The sequence below is a fragment of the Meriones unguiculatus genome, chromosome 11 (assembly GCF_030254825.1).
Source record: "Meriones unguiculatus strain TT.TT164.6M chromosome 11, Bangor_MerUng_6.1, whole genome shotgun sequence".
Lineage (NCBI taxonomy): Eukaryota > Metazoa > Chordata > Mammalia > Rodentia > Muridae > Meriones > Meriones unguiculatus.
Genome location: NC_083359.1, coordinates 5,316,618 through 5,336,108, shown reverse-complemented (window position 1 = coordinate 5,336,108; position 19,491 = coordinate 5,316,618). Strand labels below are relative to the sequence as shown.

The window sequence follows — 19,491 nt, the reverse complement described above, 5'->3', positions numbered from 1 at the left end:
GCGTGACTCTCATTTGTGCCCACCCCCTACATCATGCACACTGGTTCAGGTATGTTCTGCAACCTGGACTTACAAACACCTAAGTTTTTAAAGCTAGAAATCAGGGAACTTGCCTACAGGCACAGTCACCTACAGCATCAAGTATAAACGTGGCTTCACTGAGACCGTAAAGAAGCCAGTCATCTGTCCCGTTCACTTTCAGTGTATATTTTTCAGAATCTGCAGAACAACCAATAAATATAATAGCTGATCTTGGATCCATGAATCTTAATCTACATGGAGTAAATTTGACTCTTTGCAAATCCAATACTCAGAGGCAACTGAGAGTAAATTAAAAAGTGCTTCAGCAAATCTTTTTGGGATAATAACAGAAGTAGAAATGCCAAGAAGCCTTACATATGCTGAGGGTCCTGTGTAAATGTGTGCATGCAAAAGAAACTCTCTTCCCTGCTTAGAGGAGGCCCAGCAAGCCCCTCGGGCTCACTCATGCCCGCAGGTAAGAGGAGGCTGGCCAACCCTAGCCACCCCCTCCACCCTCTCAAACTCACTGAGAACTTCTCTCACAGGAAGAGCAAGGAAGCAGGTGCTTGCCCAGAGAGCCAGAGTTGGCTAAAGAGCGAATGAGAATGCAGGTCATCGCCCCCACCACAGTCCCTCCTCCTATCCTCTTTGCAGTTCTTGGTCACAGTGACCTTAGATTTGTGAATGAAAAAATAAAATAAAATAAAACAGGGAGTATGGAAACAGAGCCTAGCCAGGGGAGTGGAGGGAACCTGTCTGATTAAGCTGAAGACACTGCGAAGACTAATGGTTTGACCTTGACCTTGAAAAGAAGCCAAGCTTTCTACATTTTGCCCATGGCTGAGAACAGAGGTAATGCCATTACTGCCTTCCCAGGAGTCTCACCCCAGGATGCTCCCCAGCTTCCTGACCTACAGCCATTGAAGAAGAGCCTCCCTCTCTGTACAGTACCTTGCTCATCTAGACTCTGGAATGATGAGGCAAAAAGTATAGGTGGTTTTCAGTTTTCAGGGTTATTGGCCAATACCACCCATTCCCAGCAAGTTGGCACAAAAGTTCTCACACACAGAGAGGACCAGTGCAGCTGAAGCATCAATAACCTCTCTGCCCACTGTTCAAGGACTCTCCTTTGATAGCCGCTTGCCCTGTGACACAGCAGCCGTGGCATTCTCACTGGCGGCTTTCCCACATGACTATAGGCAAAGGCTCAAGGCACAGGGACAATGCTCAGGCCAAGAATTCAAATGGCTGTCTTAGGGGGGCAGTTGCCACCAAGCAGTGAGATCTGCTGTTTTGGTTTCTTCCCATAGGAACAGGAGGCTGCTTCAATGCCAAGGCAGAGCCCTGGCATACCTCGATAGAGGGTCCCCACCCCGAGCCACTGGCAGGTGCCATCCACTCCCTGCCTCAGCTGTGAGCTTGGCCTTACCACCCTACCAGCCTCCTCTAAGGCCCCATTTCCTTTCATCTAATTCTTAAGGGAAAGGGTTGGCACGTGTATTAAAAGTGCAGGCTTATCTAGTTCATCCTGGATCTAAGCTGCTGTGATAAGTGCCTGAACTACACACACTCAAAGAAAAAGCCGAAGCTTGAATCCTGATCAGAAGGAAGAGGAAAGGGCCGGAATGAGGTCTCACCCTGCAGGTTGTGGGTTCTACCCTGGAGGAAGCTCTTCCTTCTCCCCTCTGTAAGGGATGGGCTAGGGTGAAGCCACACCTACACCCATATACCATCTAAACCAGTGTTCCTCCATCTTTCTAATGCTGTGACCCTTTAATACAATTCTTCCTGTTGTGGTGAACTCTCTACCCCAGCCATAAACTTATTTCTGTTGCTACTTCATAATTGTAATTTTGCTACTGTTATGAATCGTAAGCATCTGTATTTTCCAATGGTCGTAGGTGATTCCTGTGAAAGGGTCATTTGACCCACCCACCAAGGGGTTGAAAGCCACAAGTCGAGGACCAATGTTCTAGATAGATCTGTTCAAACAGCCACATGTGTTTTATTTGGGATATCTGGTGTCACTGCACCCTGCAGGCTTCCGAGTCTAATCAAGCTGCCTTCTCTCCATTCAGCACCTGAGAGGCTGAGATTCCTGGGCCAGGTACTCCTGATGGACTCAAAGATGAAAAAAGCAGTCTGACTGAAGGCATACAGAGGTAGGGATTCTCCTGAGAGGTCTCCTCAGGTACTGTGGCAGCCGTGTAGAGCACCTGTGGGACCCATGTTACCATCTACAGTTAGGGAGCAAGATAGCTGGGGGCTGTCATGTTTACCTAGCCATGGCCAGAGACTTGGCCTGTCCTAGTATCAGAGTCCTTTCAAGGATTCAGCCATCTGTGAGGACTATGGAAAACAGACAGAGTCACAAATGCTCATTATACCTGGCGGGTTTTTAAACCACATTTTCTTGTATGAAAGACCACACAGAGTCCCCTTCTTGGTTATTTGTGACACAAACCACGAATTATCTCCCAGGAGCTGTTTCTCCATCTACAAGACACACCCACTTGAAGAAGAAAAGGAAGAGGAAGAAGAGGATGAAGAAGAAGAGGAAGAGAAAGAAGAGGAGGAAGAAGCAGCCGCCACAGCAGCCGCAAGGTCTGGTGGTGCAAACCTATCAGCCCTGCTATAGAGGAGGCTGAGGCAGGAACATTACAAATCCTGACCTACCTGGGCTACACAGTGAGTTCAAGACTAATTTGGTTAACTTTATGGAAGCCTGTTTCAAACTTTAAAAACAAATAAGAAGAGAGATGGGAATACTGTTTAAGGCTAGAGTGCTCATCTAAAACTGCCAAGATAAAGGAGAAAGGAAACAGGCACCATATGGTTTTTCATGTCTTCTTGATGACTGGAATACATAATGACATGTGCTTGGGCAGCCATGTTGAGCCATGATATAAAGCTGTGTGGACACTGGAGTGACCAGGTAGGAGGAGTCTGGTCCTCTATGTTGTGAATTAATCAGTCCTTTAGAAGGACTGATTCCTTCTAAAGCAGAGAGCGGTAGGCTTCTTTGTTGTATAAACAATTATTATTTTAGGTGTCCCATCATTGCCAGGCACACATCAACACACTGCAGCAAATTAATGTGTTAAATATGAGCAACTTATTCTGTCTTCTATTTAATCAATAAATGGTTATCTAAGGTATATCAAGGACTAAGACCTGTGCAAACTGTATTAGTCCTTGGGAAAAGAATGAACAACTTAGTCACGGTCCTGCGCTGAAGGCACTTAGAATCGAATGAATGATTCTGGGTTTGTTTTACAGGATGAACAGAAGAGATTCATTTGGATACAGTCAGACCCAGATCCCCGACAGAAGAAGTTCTGTGTTTACACATGAAGGCCAGGGTGCGTGTGTGTGGAGGGAGACTGTGGCTGCTCTGGCAGTAGCTTTTGGAGACTTAGAGGCCCATCTTTCCTCAGCTGTTCCCTCAGCTGGCCGCAGGTCTCTAGGGTAAGACCTCTCAGCTCTTCTCTTCCAGTGCTTCCTCAGTTCTGACCAATCTCATCAACTACTTGATTTAGTCCAAAGATTGCAGCCATCTTTATCTCCTATCTTCCCTGGTGTTCCTCACCTAACCTTCAGCAAATGCTGTCATTTCTTGCATAAAATGGGTCTCAAATTCTTTTTCAGTATTGGCCATTGAGAGCAATGGATGGCAAGTTTTACAAATCTGGTCATGGTATTACGATTACATAATGGAACCATCTTGAACTGAGGGGATACGTGGTAAGCCAGTTCAGGAAGAAAGAGTCCTGATGTGGGATGGTTCACTGACGTTCACATGGTTCAGCGACGAGGATCGTGATGGTGATTGGGTGATTGTGGTGATAACAGTGGTGGTAGCAGCAATGATGTTGATAGGGACTGTGATGATGATGATGATGATGATGATGATGATGATGACAGAAATACAGTTGCTGTTGCTGCTAATGATGCTGGTGAAGATGATGAAGTCATGATGATATTAGCAATAAAAATGTTGATAAAGAAGAGGACTAAGAAGATAAACAGAGCAGCCTTACCAGGCCACAGAAGAGGACAATGCAGCCACTTTTGATGAGAACTGATAGACTAAGATCAGAAAGGAGAGGAGAACCTCCCCTATCAGTGGACCTGGGGAGGGGCATGCATGCAGAAAGGGGAGGGAGGGTGGGGTCGGGAGGGGAGGAGGGAGGGGCTTATGGGGGGATACAAAATGAATAAAGTGTAATTAATAAAAAAGTTACAAAAAAAAAGATAAACAGAAACAGCAGAATGTTAAGAACTGCTAAAATGATACTGGTGTTCACTGTATCATTCTGACAAATTCTCCATTGGTTGAAAATTGTTCAAAATAAAATAAGGAAATAAGCCAGGAAGTTGTGTCCTTCTCAGTGCCCCACTATGGACAGCCTAGTCCAACTCTCCATCTCTCTACCATCACCCAGATGACACACCTTCCAGGAACCTACCCCTCTTTGCCACCTCTAACCATCTAGGGTCCATTGTCAAAACACTAACACTCTTCTCCTGGGAACCTTCCAATGGAATCCCATCAAATCCAGAAAGAACCCCAAGACTTAGGTATGATGCACCATGCCCCAACTCTCTGACTTCCCTGATCTTTACTGGCCTCATGGGTCTCTGCGCACTTTCTGCAACAGTCACACATGCTTCCATCACTTGGCTCCTTCCTGCCTTTCCCATCACCGTGTAACTGCCTCCAACCCAGTTTCTCTTCAAAATACTTGTCATGACTGTTTTAGGCTATATGTTTCTGAGTTTAGTTTTTGTCCTAGAGAAAATGCCAGGGAATTGGGCTTTTGTTCCTTTCCATATCCTAATACCCAACACCAAGAAAGGTACCCAAATTACTTCTGAATGAACAAAGGTATCAGTGTCCCTCAAGGCTCTCCCTCTTCTTGCTCTGGCTGTCAATATATAGATAAGGATGTAGTTGTTAGGTCACCTCCTCTAGAGGCCTGTCCCCTCATGTCATAACAAGCTTTTCCTCTAAGTGTCCTTGGAAGGACGACCTCACTTGCCCCCATCATCCTGAGCCACATGCTCATGTGTCTCCCCTACATATGGGACAACCCACAAGTTTAATGAAGGAAAAAAATACTCCCGGCTCAAGGCAGCTTTCTGCAAAAGTACACAGAGTTCCAGTTCCTTCCTGGCCTTTGTCCTAATTCTTCAATCACTGCAGTCTGTTGACAGAAAATGACAACGAAAATCTCTCCAGAGGGATCAGTCACTGCTTCCTTTTCTGGGCCTTTGGGCCAAAAGCATCCCTCCCCTCTAGGATCTTGTCCTCAGTTCAACATCCTCCAGGGATTCCTCCTGCATCCTCTTGCCCATTCAGTCCCTCTGCTGCTCTTACTCCTAATGGAGGCAGTAAGGATGCCCACCCTGACCCCAGCAGCACCCCTTCTGAATGCTTGGAGCTAACTGCTTATGACTCTGCAGGGGTACCAGTATGGCTGATGACATCTTTGGTTTGGGTATGAATGTATATGTAAGCTTCTGAACCAAAATGTGATGTGCATCCTCCGGTGCCTATGGGAACTGAGAAGTGCTCAACACACTGTGTGTCTCATGCCTGGACTCAGATGGCTGTCTCTGCCACCTCTGGGTGCCAAACATCCTCTACTCTGTGTGTGAGAGGCCTTTAAAGGCCACTGAGCTGAGCTCTCTCTGCTCTCAAGATCACTGACCCCTGGAATGCTGTGAGCATGTTTCCCAAGCTCAAGTCTTAGGCATCTCCCTCCCCAGGATGGCTTTTCAGAAGATAGTGTCCAGTGGGAAGTTTCTGAGCCTAAATGTCTGAATGACTTACTTGTGGGGCCAGGCTAGCTTTCACAGGGATTCTGTCCTCTATCCCACACAGCCACTCATTCTCAGCTTTCTGCCATGAGTTGATGGAGCAACGGGAGCCCACAAGACAATGAAGAATTTGCACTGCTTTCTTGGACCTCTCAACCTCCAGAAGAGCAAGCTTAAGAAGCGTAGTAAATTAGTTAGTCTCTGGAATTTTGTTACAGCAAGACATACATACTGGGAGCGACAGAGCCCTAGCAGTTTCCTCCCTGTTCCCTCTCCACCTTGCTTCCTTGCCTGGATTTTCAACTCTTACCACTGCACCGCATTCTGTTGGTCCATTGGTTTAGTCAACTCATGGAGGTCCCTAGAATTCTAACCCTCTCCTGGGATGCTTAGGCATGCTCTTTTGCCCACACTTCACTGGAGCATATTTGAATCCATCTGATACCAGAGTCATTGCTGGACATCTCAGGGAACAGCCTTCTTCCTGGAGCCACACAGTGAGACAAGGCCTGACTGCCTCCACCATCTTACTCTTCAGTGAAAAGAGCAGGGAACTAGTACTTGGATGCTTCTGGCCAAGTGGTCAAGCTGATGCAGCAGCCAGGCAGGGAGACATCCCTGGAGAGCAAGGCACAATGGCTGGCGTGGCCAGCCGCTGGAGGGCACAGCTTCTGGCACCAAGGTTCCAAAGTCACTTTGTGCTGGGTGAGGCTATTGGTGGCTGCTAGTCTTGTCTACTTGACACACTTAGGGAAATGGAACCTAACTAGAGGAATTGCCTCCTTCAGCTTGGCTTGTGGGCATGTCTGTGAGGCTTTTTGTCTAATGATTGATGTGAGAAGGCCCAGCCTACTGTGGTTGGTGCCACCTCTGGGCAGGTTTGGCCTGCATTCTATAAGAAAGGTGGGCAAGCAAGCAGAGGGAAGCAAGCCAGCAAGCAGCACTTCTCCATGGCCTCTGCTTCAGCTCCTGCCTTGGGTTCCTGCCGTCACTCCCCCTAATGATGGACTATAATCTGTAAGCCAAAGAAAACTTCTTCCCAAGTTGCTTTTGGTCATGGTGTTTATCACAACAGAGAATCAGACTAGAACACTGTTCCCTCCACTGTCCGCTCACCACAGTAAAGGTGGTGATGGGGACTTGGGCTTTGCCTGAGCCCCTGGATCATAAGGAAGTGCAGCTGGGGACAGCAAGTTCCAGACATTACTGTGCAGACTGAACTTAGATCCTTCTACCCACAGATCCTGAGCCCTGTGGATGGGAGTCCCTGTGCCTTTATGCTCCTTCAGCCCATTTCTCAGGAAGACAGTATCGACAAGAAACACTTCTGCATTGCGCCTGTACAGTGCTCCACGGTGACCAACAGCTTCTCAGGCCAATCCTCTGCCTGCTCAAGGCCTTCATGGAGCTGCTTTAGGGCTCACTGAGAATACTACCCTATGGCAAGCAAATAGTACCCCTCTCATATGTCCCCCTAGGAGCCCCAGGGCCAAGCCATACGGCCACCAGGATCAGTACAGAACCTGGGCCATAAGCACTGAGTGGGCCCCAGAGCCCTGTCTGTAACTCTTTTGAGCTTGTATTCTAGGCTCTGTGTTTATGTAGGGCAACACAGCCTCCTCCTGGCTTTGTCATCACAGACAAGTAAAAGCTTCTACTATCTCCAAGCCTCCATTTCTTCTCCTATGAATTAGGCACAGTAGCAATTGGCTCCCAGGGTCCTTTCAAGATTAAAATAAGTCTGCCCATGGTGAGGGAGGGGAGTACTTTAAAAAGTCCTGCAGCCTTCCAAGCCAGGTTGGAGTATGAATGTCTGCAACAGTCCATGACAACTCATGGCCAGGAGAGGAGCACACCACCCCTGGATCTGGGTCTGAGATTTCTTGACTGCAGTCTAAGGACAGAGCTGCTCCCATAGGCATGGATGTTCCTGTTGCTCAGCACCATGCACAGCTCTGGGTCTCACAGTCTACCCTCTGCTGTGCCTGGGGACCTGAAGGATTTTCAGACACAAAGGTAGGCACTTTGGTCTCCTACTTACTTCCTGAAGAGTCTGTGCACAGCCCATGGATGCTGGACCCTGAGCCAGGCCAAGGATCAAGGAACACCCTAGAAGTCAGTAATGCATTCAAGCCTCAGGACACACACTGATAGTGTTTTGGGTTTTTTTTCCCCCACTTTCTTAGTTTACAGACCAGGACAATGGGGCACAGAGCAGTCTGTAAGAGAAAGCCAAGAGCTCAGACCTAAACTGAACCAATACAAATCATTGGGGTGCCCATTACTTCTCTTTAGGATCCTAGAACCCAAATGACACAGTGAAGAAGAGGGATGTAGAGGGTGTCTAGGATTCCAGGGCTTTGGTCCCTGAGAGCGTTTGGCCTGGAACAGCTGCAAATCCAATAGGAGCCAGCTCCAGGGACACCCCCCACACCCAAAACTGTGCAAAGGAGGCTTGCTGGCCCTGATCCAATGCCTAGGCTGATGCCATCTGGGCTATCCATACTGGGTGGGACTTGAACCTCCATCAGAGGTTCTCCTGTTTCACTCTACCCCTCTGCACGGGACTGTCTTCCTCAAAGGAGCCGAGCAGAGAAGACACTTTCCCAGCGCCATCTTTTTATTACAAAGATGGGTTAGCTACCCAGCACCTGCCAGGCAGAGACCAATTTTCACACCAAATAGAGGCCACACTCCTTGCTGACCTCTAAGGTCCTGCATGATCACAAGTCCACCTCTCTGTTCCCACATACTGCCCTCATCTTTATTCATCCCTCACTCATGCTGGTTCTCAGCTCATGCTAGCTCTGCCTCTGTCTCGGGTCCTTTATACTGGCCACTCCCTCTTCATGGAATGTTCTTAATCCAGATGTCGACACAGCTGGGACCTTATCAGTCAACTCAAATGCCACCTCAGGGCCTCCTTACCGAAAGCTACTCCCTCCTCCAAGGGATGCTCTGGTACCATCCCTAGCTGTTCTGTGAGCATCTCTCAATCACTTAAGTTACACTTGTGTTTGAATGCTTTAATAATTGCAAAATCAAAAGAGGTAAAAAAAAAAAAAATTCAACTTCAACACTTAGTGCTCACCAACCAGCCATGTCTGTTGGGACCAACACCGCAGCCAAAGCACACTTAGAGTAGCATCCCCTTCACACCAAAAGCTATCATAATATACTGTGCATTGAGATTCATGTTGACATGGACATTGCTTCCCACCCAGGTGACCTCTGTGGGCCTCCATTTGTTTACAGCATAGGAACATGTTGGGAGTAACCAATCTCAGCCACCCCAATGTCTCCGAGGCTGCCAACTCCAGAGCAAAACATCCCTGGTCCTCCAGATAGCTGATAAAAAGAAAGATCCTCTCACCTGGATAAGAGGTAGAGTGCACCTAGATGTTGCCTCGGAGTTGAAGGGCATAGCACATCTTTCTAAGTCCACAAGTCAGCCCTAAGCCCGTCCCAGACAGGGAACTCTGGAACGCCTCTATAGGAAGTCTTTCTTGGTGGAAGGTGAGTAAAATGGGCATGTAACAGAGGAAGACAATACCTTGAGGTCCTGGGTAACAGCCTTTCTGAGCCCAGCCAATGATGCAAAGCTCCCAGCCTGTGGCCTTATCAGCCCACACAGGAGGAGAGGACTATGAAACAAGCATGGGTTCTGGAAATCAGGGCCTAGCACTATGTCTAGCCTCAGATCAGCCACAGAAACCAAGGAGCTCACAGCCCTTCACAGAGAGCGCAGAACCGCCCAGTAAGTGTGTAGACTTGAGGAGCTGATCATACTCCCTGCAGCTCGCTAGCTAAGGACACCATTATTTTGCATGTAGTTTCTACCAATCAGGGACCAAGCAGCTAGGGACTTCCTGGTGGCAATTCCTGGTTTGAGGAGGCTAGAGAAGTGATGAAGAAATAAAGTCGTTGCCTATACAGAATGTAACTTACATTCCGATAGAAACAGGGGCTGGGAGCAAATGATCACGCATGAGTGATCTTAGCTGAGGCAGGTTCTCTGGAGACAGTAGAGCAGGCGGTGTGAACAGATGAGGAGAATTCATCATAGGCCTCTCTGAGCATTGATGTCACTTCCCAAATGTCTGGTGCTAGAAAGTTCAGGGCCATGCAACAGAGGAAGACAATACCTTGAGGTCAGAATATATAAAACAAGGGCTGGAAGAATGGGGAAAACAGTGACGTTCTTGCCTTGCACATATAAGGACCTGAGTTTCATCTCAGCACTCATGGAATACAAAATAAACAGAGAACCTGAGTATGGAGGTGGATAGGCAGCGGGGCTTGCTGGCCTCCTAGCCTAGCCACCAACTGGGTAAGCTCAAAGCTAATGAAAAATGATCTCAATAAAACAAACAAAATAAACAAACCAACAACACAAAAAAAGCCATGGATAGCAGTCTATTTCCAGGAATGATACCCCTAAGACAAGCTTAAGACAAACTATCTCTGAGAAGCCAGGCCAACTAAACATACTCAGTCTCCCCAGCTTCCCTGTATGAGGGTCAAGCCTCCATGACATCTGGGGACCGGCAACACCGTGTGTGTTACAGCTTGGAACTGTCCTGTCTGGTCATCCTGTTAATCCTGGTGTTTTTCCTTATGCCGCTTTCTCTCCATGATCCTCCTCTCAGAAGCACACTGACCTGCCCTCTCTCCCCCGTGTCTGAATCCTCCATGACCCCTAGCCATACCCACCAGCCAATCAGCCCACTAACTCTGACCAGCCAACCCCTATCCTGAGGCTTTGTCTGGACTTTGAACTCTACACCAAATAGGAAAAAAAAAAAAAAAAGTTGTTCTGTAGGTCTCCCTCTAGAAACTTGGTTCTCAGTTTTGATCATGTGAATGGTGTACAGAATCTTGAAAACTATCATATTAATGCGTAGGCTCCACTTCAGAGTAAATAAATGAGAATCTTCAAATTGGGACCAGGCGTTATATTCTCATAAACCTCTTACAATCCCAAGGTATAACCACAACTTGGAATTGAAGCCAGCTCACATTAGAGAGTGGCTGCTGGTCCGTGACTCACCAACTGAACAGTGAGGCTTAATAGGCAGTTAGATTTGAGGAATTGGAGAGGAGGGGGACAAATAGGCCTCCCTAATTTTCAAGCCCCAAGTAAATGCCTATTGTGCAGCTCCCTGGGAGGCTGGTAAGATTTTTTCTTAGAACAGTATCCGTAAAAGACTCCGATTAGAAGGTTCTGTGACATAGGATCCATTCTGCTCTACACAGAGTACTGAGCAGAGTGCCAGAACATAGCAAGTGCTCACTGCGTGGTACTTGTGCTTCATGGATTATCGGATTTTATTGTCACCAAAGGCTCTCTACTTGGGTCCTCAAACCAAAGGAGCTTGGTTTCAACTTCCCAAACCCTGGTCATGCCAGACACAGCCCCTCGGATTCCTCCCTGCCTAAGAACATCATGTCTCCCTCGGTTCCCTCATGCATTCGATCCATTTGCCAGGAGCTATACACACGATCCTGTAGTTGGCTGATGACTGATAATGAGCATTTGCTATGCAGGGGGTCTCTCTGCATGCTCAGCCTGGTTTAACTTGCACCCCAAGAATAACCTAGGAAGCAGGAGCTAGTAACCATGGTTGCTGACAAGGAAATCAGGGCAGAATCACACAGTACTCAGGAGTGCTTGAAGCAAGCCCATCTTTACCCTTGTTTCTCAAACTCAAGCTGCTAAGCTTTCCCACCAACATACAGGGTCTTGTTCTGCAGGTGAGAGCCTGGGACACTGCAGGTCTTGCAAGGCTCATGAACTCCCAGCGGATGCCAAGCAGCTGGTCCCAGGACAACATATCGAATGGCAGAGACACTCCACACTCGCTCTGATGCCTGCCCGCTTAATGCCCATCCAGGACCTCTGCCACTTTACTACAATTGGTGGGTGGCTGATCTAACCAGTGAGAATATCGCAGTAAATTTCCACTTTGAACATTTGCCCAAAGTCCTGTTTAAACGGCTGCTCAAATTGCAACATTGCATGGCAAAGGACAGCAGCTATTTGGAAAAGCATTCCGTTTGATAGAAGCTACAGAAGATGTAGCTTGTTGTGAAACCGCTTATACATTTCAGCTCCACCAGTGCTTCCCAGGTGTCCTCCTCTCAAAACGCTAAGCAGAGAGTTGTAATTTGAGAACCCGGAGGAGGAGTTTCTTGAACCAGAGTTGAGTCAGGTAAGCAAATGCCTTTCCTTCTCAACTCACTAGGAGAATTTAAATAAATAAGACATAAGATAAGACATGATAACAAAATAAAATAAACAGAAGAAATGAGAAAGCTCCCTTCCCAGTGAAGGATATTTAAGGGTGAATCAAGGGTGATAGTCCATTGAATCCGTCTTTAAATATAAAACCAAACAGAAGGGTGAGAATCGACAGTCAGGGGCCTTCTGATGCCTGGGCGGCCAGGAATTCCCGAGTCACAAGCACAGTTCTGGGGTATACTGACTTCAAATGATAAATCATCAGATAAATAAATACTATTATTTATTTATTTAGCTGGGGAGAACATTAGAGTTAGGAACGGTGTTCAGTGGGTGATCCCCAGAGTCAAATGATTCTAAACTTTGCATTAGGGGGAATTTTAAACACCTCCTCTGTGTTCAAACCACACCGTCCACATCAATTAAGTCGTTCTATCTCAGAATGGGCTTAGGTGTCCTTAATTTTTAAGGCTTCCTACAGGATTCCGAATTGAGGGATTTGGGCATTGAGTGTCTCTACTCAAAACAGGACAGGATCCCCGTAGACCGGCGACTCTTCCCTCTGGCTGCATGGTAGAATCACCTTGTGGAGAGCTTTAAACACTAATGTCAGCCTCATCTCTGGAAGTTCTGCCTACTCTGTGGCTCTTGGACACCATTTTTAATGTATTCATAGGTGTTTCTAATGTATACAAAGCCCGACAGGTGGACCCTGTTCCACACAATTCCACCAAGATTCCCTCTACTGCTTCCATGTTAAGGATCTAGGTATTCCAGCTGAAAATGCATCTGAGTAGGCATTGCTGTTTGTTTGTTTGTTTGTTTGTTTGTTTTGCCCAGCAAATTCACTCATCTTTACATGTGAAGAAGGGACTCCTAGATTTGGAGGGTCCTACAGATCCTTTATTCCTTCACAAATTGTTGGCTAAATGTTTATGTGTTTGTATTCACAGACACATATATTCAGAGAATACATTTAGCTTTTGTCAGATGGTCAAAAGATTTAAGACTATTATCTTAAAGGCAAGAACAACTTGATAGATTCAAGAGAATTAAAGCATACGCAGAATAAATTTTATCTTGGCTACAACTAGGGTTTGGGCATACCTACTACTGCCTTGTGACTGTACATCTTTATTGCAGGCTTAGTTCAGACCTGGCTTCAAGAAGATTCCAGATTCAAACAGAAATTGTGCCTGGGAGTTGGGTCAATACTAAGCTATCGGTAATTTTCACAGGGTTATAATATTCCCAACTTACTTACCAGTAGGAGGCTGTCCACTCAAATAGTTTACACTGCTGTGCCTAGCTGGGGAAGGATAGAATGGCTTGTTTGTCTGTTCGTTTGTTTGTTTGTTTGTTTTAATTCTGACTTCTGTAACCAGTTCGTCTTAGTTTTGAATCCGGTGTTCTCTTACTAATCATGTGACCTTGAGAAATGTTGCTCAACCTTTATATTCCTCATAAGTGGGAGATAAATATTTCCAAGATTGCTACAAAAAACACATAATAACATACCTATAAAATACTCTGAACAATAATTTAAATCAACAGTTCAATATATTACTGGTATTTATAGGTTTTGTTTCCTTATTCTTACGCTCTAATGATCTTGTCCAAGTTACTGAGTTTCCTTGAGTTTCATTCACTAAGCCATTAAAGTAGGAAAGTAAGTCCTTCCCAGTCTCTTCATAGTGTCATCATGATGATGAAATATAAAAGTCAAAGGCACATTCAGCCCTCCACGTTTGCAGTTTACACGTGTGACTGCAGGATCCAACCAGTCACACAATTCAACACAATGGGCTTTAGCCACCCACGAGTCAAAGCTATTACCCCAAATTGGGCCTTACTGAAAAGGTACATACTTTTTCTCATCATTATTCCCTAAAGCCATGGCATAGCAAGTCTCATAGTGTTGGTATTGTATTAGAGATTCTCTGGAATCTGGAGATCATTTAGAGTGTACGGGAGGATCTGTGGAGCTGCCATGACAACACCAGGCCATTTGTATATAAGTATATAAGGGGCTTGAATTTGGTGTCAATCCAGTGTCTCAGATCCAGTTCCCCACTTACATAGAAGGATACTTCATTCTATGTCTGGGAAACCTATATCTCACAAATAAAAGGGTCACCCTAGAACGCAGATACCACTCCTGTCCTCAGAAAGTACTCTTAGGGGTTCCAATAGCTGAGCACTTTCTGCATCAGAGGGTAGTCTTTATTCTCACACATCTAGCATCCCGGAGAGTGACAAACCTTCCAGCCACATGGGTAAATGGACAACCATACTCCACCATGGCTGCTGCAAGCTCTGTTCCACATTAGAAAATGACACCAGCCACTAGAGAAACCACAGATGGGCCATCAGCCCTTGTCTGTCCCAGACCTGGTCTCTCTCATACTGAACTTTCCGAGGAAGACAGTCCCAAACCCTTACACAAGCCTGTCCTGTCAGGACGTCCACCACTGCACAGCACTACGCAACCTGCCCTGCCAGAGCAGAAACACCTTTAGATCTTCTCAGCAGAATCAATGTGACTTCAAGCTGAGTAACGCCCACTTACCTGGAGTCGGCTTGGCTGTGCGCACGGGGGTGTAGTGGTTTTTGGAGGTTGATCGGACCGGTGTGTTCTCTTTGGGAGAGGTATCGATGGCCGAGATGGTTTCTCTTTCACAGTGTGCTATGGGGATTGGTCCCTGTTGTCTTAGGATGTCAGCCAGAGCCCTAAAAAAAGGAGAGTACACAGTGAGCTCACTGAGCAGGTGCACACAACCATGAAGAAGCCAGCTTACAGCCATAGACACCCTGTTTTGAAAACCTATGGAAGGAGCCAGAGACACAGCTATGAGCACTCAAAGGACAGTTTCATCTGGTGTTGGTCTTGGTGGGGGAGGGGTATAGCAGAGAAATTGGCACGACCCTGAAAGGCTGTGAGCATAGTAATTCATTCCACATCTATGAACAATAAGCCCTTTCAAAATATTAGTGTTCCTGATACCCATATATGCCACTACAGCATCCTGGGAGCCTCAATGACTATACAGGAAAAAGCTGACACCACTGGCCCTATAACAGGAGCTTACTATCTATCAGGGGTCCAACCTCTCCATCCCAAAACACATGCCATGTAGCATGTACTAGAAACCAGTGACTAGCAGAAATACAGCCTGAAGCGCCTGTTCTAAAGAAGAGCATGTCCTAGGTGCCAAGACAGGAAACACAGATTTAACAAAAGATAAACAGTGGGATGCAGGGATGGTGCAGACAGTGGGGGTAGACGCAGTTTAGAGGAGGAGGCAGGTGCGGACAGGAAGAGACACACAAGGACTGCCAGAGCAGAGACGTGGGGACCAGAGCGCTGGCTTGATTGACTCACACCAAGCTTCAACTTCCAAACATACATGAAGTGGGGACTCAGCAGGCATCAATGACTGCAGAGACAGGTGGGAAAGTGCCTACTTCCGTCCTCTGGTGACCCACAGATTAAAGCGAGTCCCTCTGCCACCAGGTTTTAAACAGGAACCATTCATTACATTTGTCATGAGACACCCACTGGCTCTAGGAAAGACGGACATTTGGGGATGATCAAAGGGAGCAGAAGAATGTGGCAAGCCACACCAGACCACGCCTGGTCAGTATCATGCCAGTTCCTGGGAAAGCCTTATGCCTCCAGTTCTGTAAGAGGGACAAAAACCCTTCTGTCTTCTCAGGCTGTCCCTGAAGCACCAGCCTTCAAAGCCTATTCCAGCAGCCCTGCCGACGGCTTCCCTTATCCCCACGTCCAGCTCCAGAGCTCCACCCTCCTGGAGAGTGGCAATCACGGCGCGCTTTACGGATGAGTCTAAGTGAGTTGCTCCCTTCGGCTGTGCTGCCTGTGACACAGTGAACCTCCCTTGAAGAGCATCCAGTTGGCAATCTTATCATCCGGTGGCACATATATAGCATTTTCACATTCTCAAGTGCTTTTCCCTAGCTGCCTTTCTATTCTCTCTGCCTGTCAGAGAAAGAGCAAACACTTGCCGCGCACCGTGCACTCTGCTGAACTGGCAGCGGAGCCAAGACAGAAACCAAGCGCTCTGTGGAAGAACTCGGCTAGCCCAGGTCCTCGGCCGGGCTGGAGAGCCATCCTTCCGGGCCAGGAAGGAAGGCATTGTCCCAGAAAGTCACAGGAAAAATCCAACTCCCAGTTCTGCCACTGACCAGCCACCGACCTTCAGCAGATTTTAGTCTTTGACACAGAATTTAATTAATTAATTTAAATTATTTTAAATTTAATTATCCTATTAAATTAATCATATTAAATAATTTAAATTTTTAATAATTTTCCTATCAGCAAAACACCGGAAAAACAAACTGTAAGATTCTTCCTGGTTCTACAACTGAATTCTTTCATGTATGTTTTTCAACCCCCCACATCTATGTTTGGTATCTTCATTCCCTCACCCTTTTAATTATTCAAGACACCTTCCTATTATCTTTCTGTGATTAAAAAGACCGAGTTACAAATTATGATAGATATGTAGGCCAAAGGAATATAATTGAAAACCCAAGCACAAACTCCTACATTTATAGTCAATTCTTTTTCAAAAAGGCAGACAAGCATTAGGGCTGGAGCGAACACTTGGCAGTTAGGAGGGCACCCTGCTCTTTCAGAGGACCCAGGTTCAGTTCCCAGAACCCAGGATGGGTGGATCACAGTTGCCTGTAACTCCAATTCCTAAGGGATCCAATACCTTCTTCTGGCCTCCTCAGGCACACATGAATCACATCAATTCATGCAGGCACACACATATGCACACAAATTAAAAAACACTTCTTTTAAAAAATAATTAATTAAATGCCAAACGTTAGTAGAGAAAAAAAATTTTTAAAAACCCAACTCTCCTAGAGCAACTAGCTTTTCATGTTGGATATTAAACTCACACTATACATACAGATCAGTTCAATGGGGATTCTATACCTAAACGTTAATGTAAGCACTGTAAACTCTTAAAACACAAATGTAAGGAACTGCAGTTTCTTAATCTGGTGATGGTTTCTTACACATGATACTGAAAGTACAAGCAACAACAACATGAGAATGAGCGGCGATACTAAAACATCACTGTCTCAGAGGAAGCCTTCTCAGAAGCTGACGGAATCCACAGAATGGGAGAAAATACTTGTAAAACATGACTGATAAGAGGCTGGAGAGGTGGCTCCGCAGTTCAGAGCACCTGCTGCTCCTGTAGAGGACCCAAGTTTGGTTCCCAGCACCCACATGGTGGCTCATGACCAACCACAACTCCAGTGTCAGGGGACCCAACCGATGCCCATCTGACCTCTGCAGGCACCAGGAACACACAGGTTCACACACACACATTTGTGCCAAACACTCACGCACATAAAAATAAATCTAAAAACAAACAAACAGCATATACAATGAATCTTAAAATTCAACACTAAAACACTCCTCAGTTTTAAAATGGATGCAAGATTCAAACAGGCATTTCTCCATGTGTCCGTTTCCTTGGGGAAGCTGCCCATCAAAATCCCCTTGTGGAAGCCATGTGCACATATGTAGACCGCCATGACCAGGCAGTTAATGCCAAGGGCCAAAAAGGTACAAATGTGGCTTCTTCACACTGTAGCGGAAATTCACCTGAAGTGGTCTTTTTTAAAACTCTACTTTACTTGGGGTGTTCAGGCCTCTACCTCCCTTCCACCAACCCCCCAACCTTAAGTAGGAGAGAGAAAGGTTACTGGGGAGAGGCAGCCCAGACCCCCTACTTCTCCCTGCTGTTTACAGTCCAGGGGTCCTTATAGAGCTCTATACCAATCTCGATGGACCGCAGATGCAGGGAGTTGTCTCCTCCATGCGCTGTGCCCCAAAGTGTTTCTTTCCATCTGTCTGCTCCAAACCACCACATCCTCTTTGGTCTCTGGTCTCTGGTCTCTGGTCTCTGGTCTCTGGTCTCTGGTCTCTGGTCTCTGGTCTCTGGTCTCTGGTCTCTGGTCTCTGGTCTCTGCAAACTGCTATGTGCCACACGCCAAAACCTAATGCCACTCAGAGCACCACACCTTCTCTTGCTCAGGCTCACATTTATACTCTCAGAGTCCTAGACCACGCCCCTCTCTGTGCCTCATGTGGAAGGCTATTACCAGCTGGCAAAGATCACGCCCCACGCACATGACAATTAACAGGTGTAGACAAACTATAGCCCAACTAAAATCCCACAGGTGCGATTAAAACAAAAACATATTTACATAGCACAGCTTCTCTGATAAACAGTCTAACAGTTCCTCAAAATGCTAAGAACACAGCAAATACATGACCCAGCCTGCTCCTGGGAGAAACGAAAACAGATCTGCATAGAACTTGTGTATGAAGAAGGTTAATGGCATTATGGATAACAGCCAAAGAATAGGAGCAAGCCAAATGCTCGTTGGTTGATGAATGGATAAACAAATGTGCTGTGCTCACACAATAGGGTATTAATTGGTCATAAAAACGAAAGGAGTAGTGATAGACACCCTAGCATGGAAAGAACCTTGAAACACATCACCCCCCATAAAATGACACATCCCTAAAGGCTAGGTTTGTATAAAGCATCAAGTTGAGTAAAGCATGGAGAAAGGATTGCTAGAGGTACAGGCTTTCCTCTGGGGAGGGTAATAATGCACAAAGTTTAAATAACGGTGGCAGCTGCATTAAGATAGAATGTATAAAGACCACAATCTTATACATTTGGAAATGTAAGGATGCCTGTTCCATTAGATAAGTTTCATCTCATCAAAGCTAATATTGGGGAGAGATCTCCCTGATTTGTTTTCCGGGTGCATATAAAGTGTCCATACCACTTCTGTGATGTCCATGAGGAAGAATGGCTTCACATGGCTAAACCTTTTGGTCGGCAGGACTCACCCTCTATCATGACTCGAGTGGAGTGATTTTGTTCCCTCCTTTCTATCTTGGGACAACTGGCCATATCTGGAGGCATTTTGCTTATCATGAAAAGCAAGGACTGAGGTGCTACTGGCACCCAGTAGGTGGAACTCAGGGACAGGATCCAACACCCTACAGTGGACAGAGTTCTCAAGGGTCAGCAGTGGTGAGGTGAGGGCCCTGAGGGAAATCTGCTTGGCCCTGATGAACTAGAAACATCCAATCAAGACGGAACGACAGCAAGTTCTGGGGACACAGAGGGTCTAGGGACCCTAAAGTGAGTGTCCCTTCTGTTGGAGCCTCCATGGTCCCTCATCTTGGCGCTAGCCTGGATGTGACAGAGAAGAGTAAGATAGCCATGCTTTTGTCTATTCTTGAGACTTTTAACCTTATTGCCTATGTCCCAGGGCTGGGAGCTCCTGGAGGCCATCTCTAAAGAAGACTCGCTTAATGATCACTTTCTTAAAAAGCTGCA

At 46.4% G+C, this 19,491-nt stretch overlaps 1 protein-coding gene across 3 annotated transcripts in view; it reads right to left on the bottom strand.

Moving 5' to 3' along the window:
* Positions 1–19,491, bottom strand: part of Shisa6 (shisa family member 6) — a 280,010-nt gene that overhangs the window by 241,592 nt on the left and 18,927 nt on the right. For all 3 annotated transcript variants that reach the window (XM_060363485.1, XM_021644313.2, XM_021644315.2), the window contains one exon: positions 14,655–14,815. In XM_060363485.1, coding sequence (XP_060219468.1) covers positions 14,655–14,815 — 161 coding nt within the window. The remainder of the gene's footprint in view (positions 1–14,654; positions 14,816–19,491) is intronic.